We start from the raw sequence: 514 nt of genomic DNA, 5'->3' as shown, positions 1-514 counted from the left end.
GGATGTAGGTGATGAAACCACTGAAGTCCTCTTTCTCTGCCAGTGACTTCAACACATGTTTCTCCAGGTTCAGTCTGTTCCCATTGAATGCTGGGAAACTGCACTTCATCTCTCCAGCTAGATCAATGGCAGTCTTTTTACAGACAGCCTCAACAGTGGAAACCTTCAGTTTTCCACAGATCAGTTCTCCGAGTACAACAGCAGAAGAGTTTCCTTCACAGAAGCTTCTGAAAATGTTGTAATGTTGATCCTTCTTGCTTTCTAAATAAATCAGTGCATCATTCTTCTCCTTGAATTTCTTGTGGGACTCTGAAAGCCAAGTCCCTGCTCTGTCAAACACATACAGTAAGAGTTCAACTGTAAACTTCTTCTTCAGAGCAAATTTCCTCTCTGATTCAAATTCTGTCACTTTCTCTTTGACATTTTTGGCAACTTCTTGCAAATAAGTTGGACTGTAGCCTCTTGTAGCTACAGGTTTGTTCTTGATTGTATCGAGTGACTGTTTTTCCACATC

General features: G+C 41.1%; 1 protein-coding gene across 1 annotated transcript; it reads right to left on the bottom strand.

The window, feature by feature from the left end:
• Positions 1-4: 4 nt before the first annotated feature.
• On the bottom strand, positions 5-511 carry LOC111660781 (interferon-induced very large GTPase 1-like; the record flags this gene model as incomplete). Its single annotated transcript, XM_023414178.2, has 1 exon — positions 5-511. A coding segment is annotated over one exon (507 nt), but the record flags the coding sequence as incomplete, so codon positions are not given.
• Positions 512-514: the final 3 nt, after the last annotated feature.

Source organism: Seriola lalandi, unplaced genomic scaffold (genome assembly GCF_002814215.2).
Source record: "Seriola lalandi dorsalis isolate HSWRI2012SDOR001 ecotype SW California unplaced genomic scaffold, Sedor1 jcf7180001991983, whole genome shotgun sequence".
Lineage (NCBI taxonomy): Eukaryota > Metazoa > Chordata > Actinopteri > Carangiformes > Carangidae > Seriola > Seriola lalandi.
This window is presented reverse-complemented; position numbering and strand designations above follow the sequence as displayed.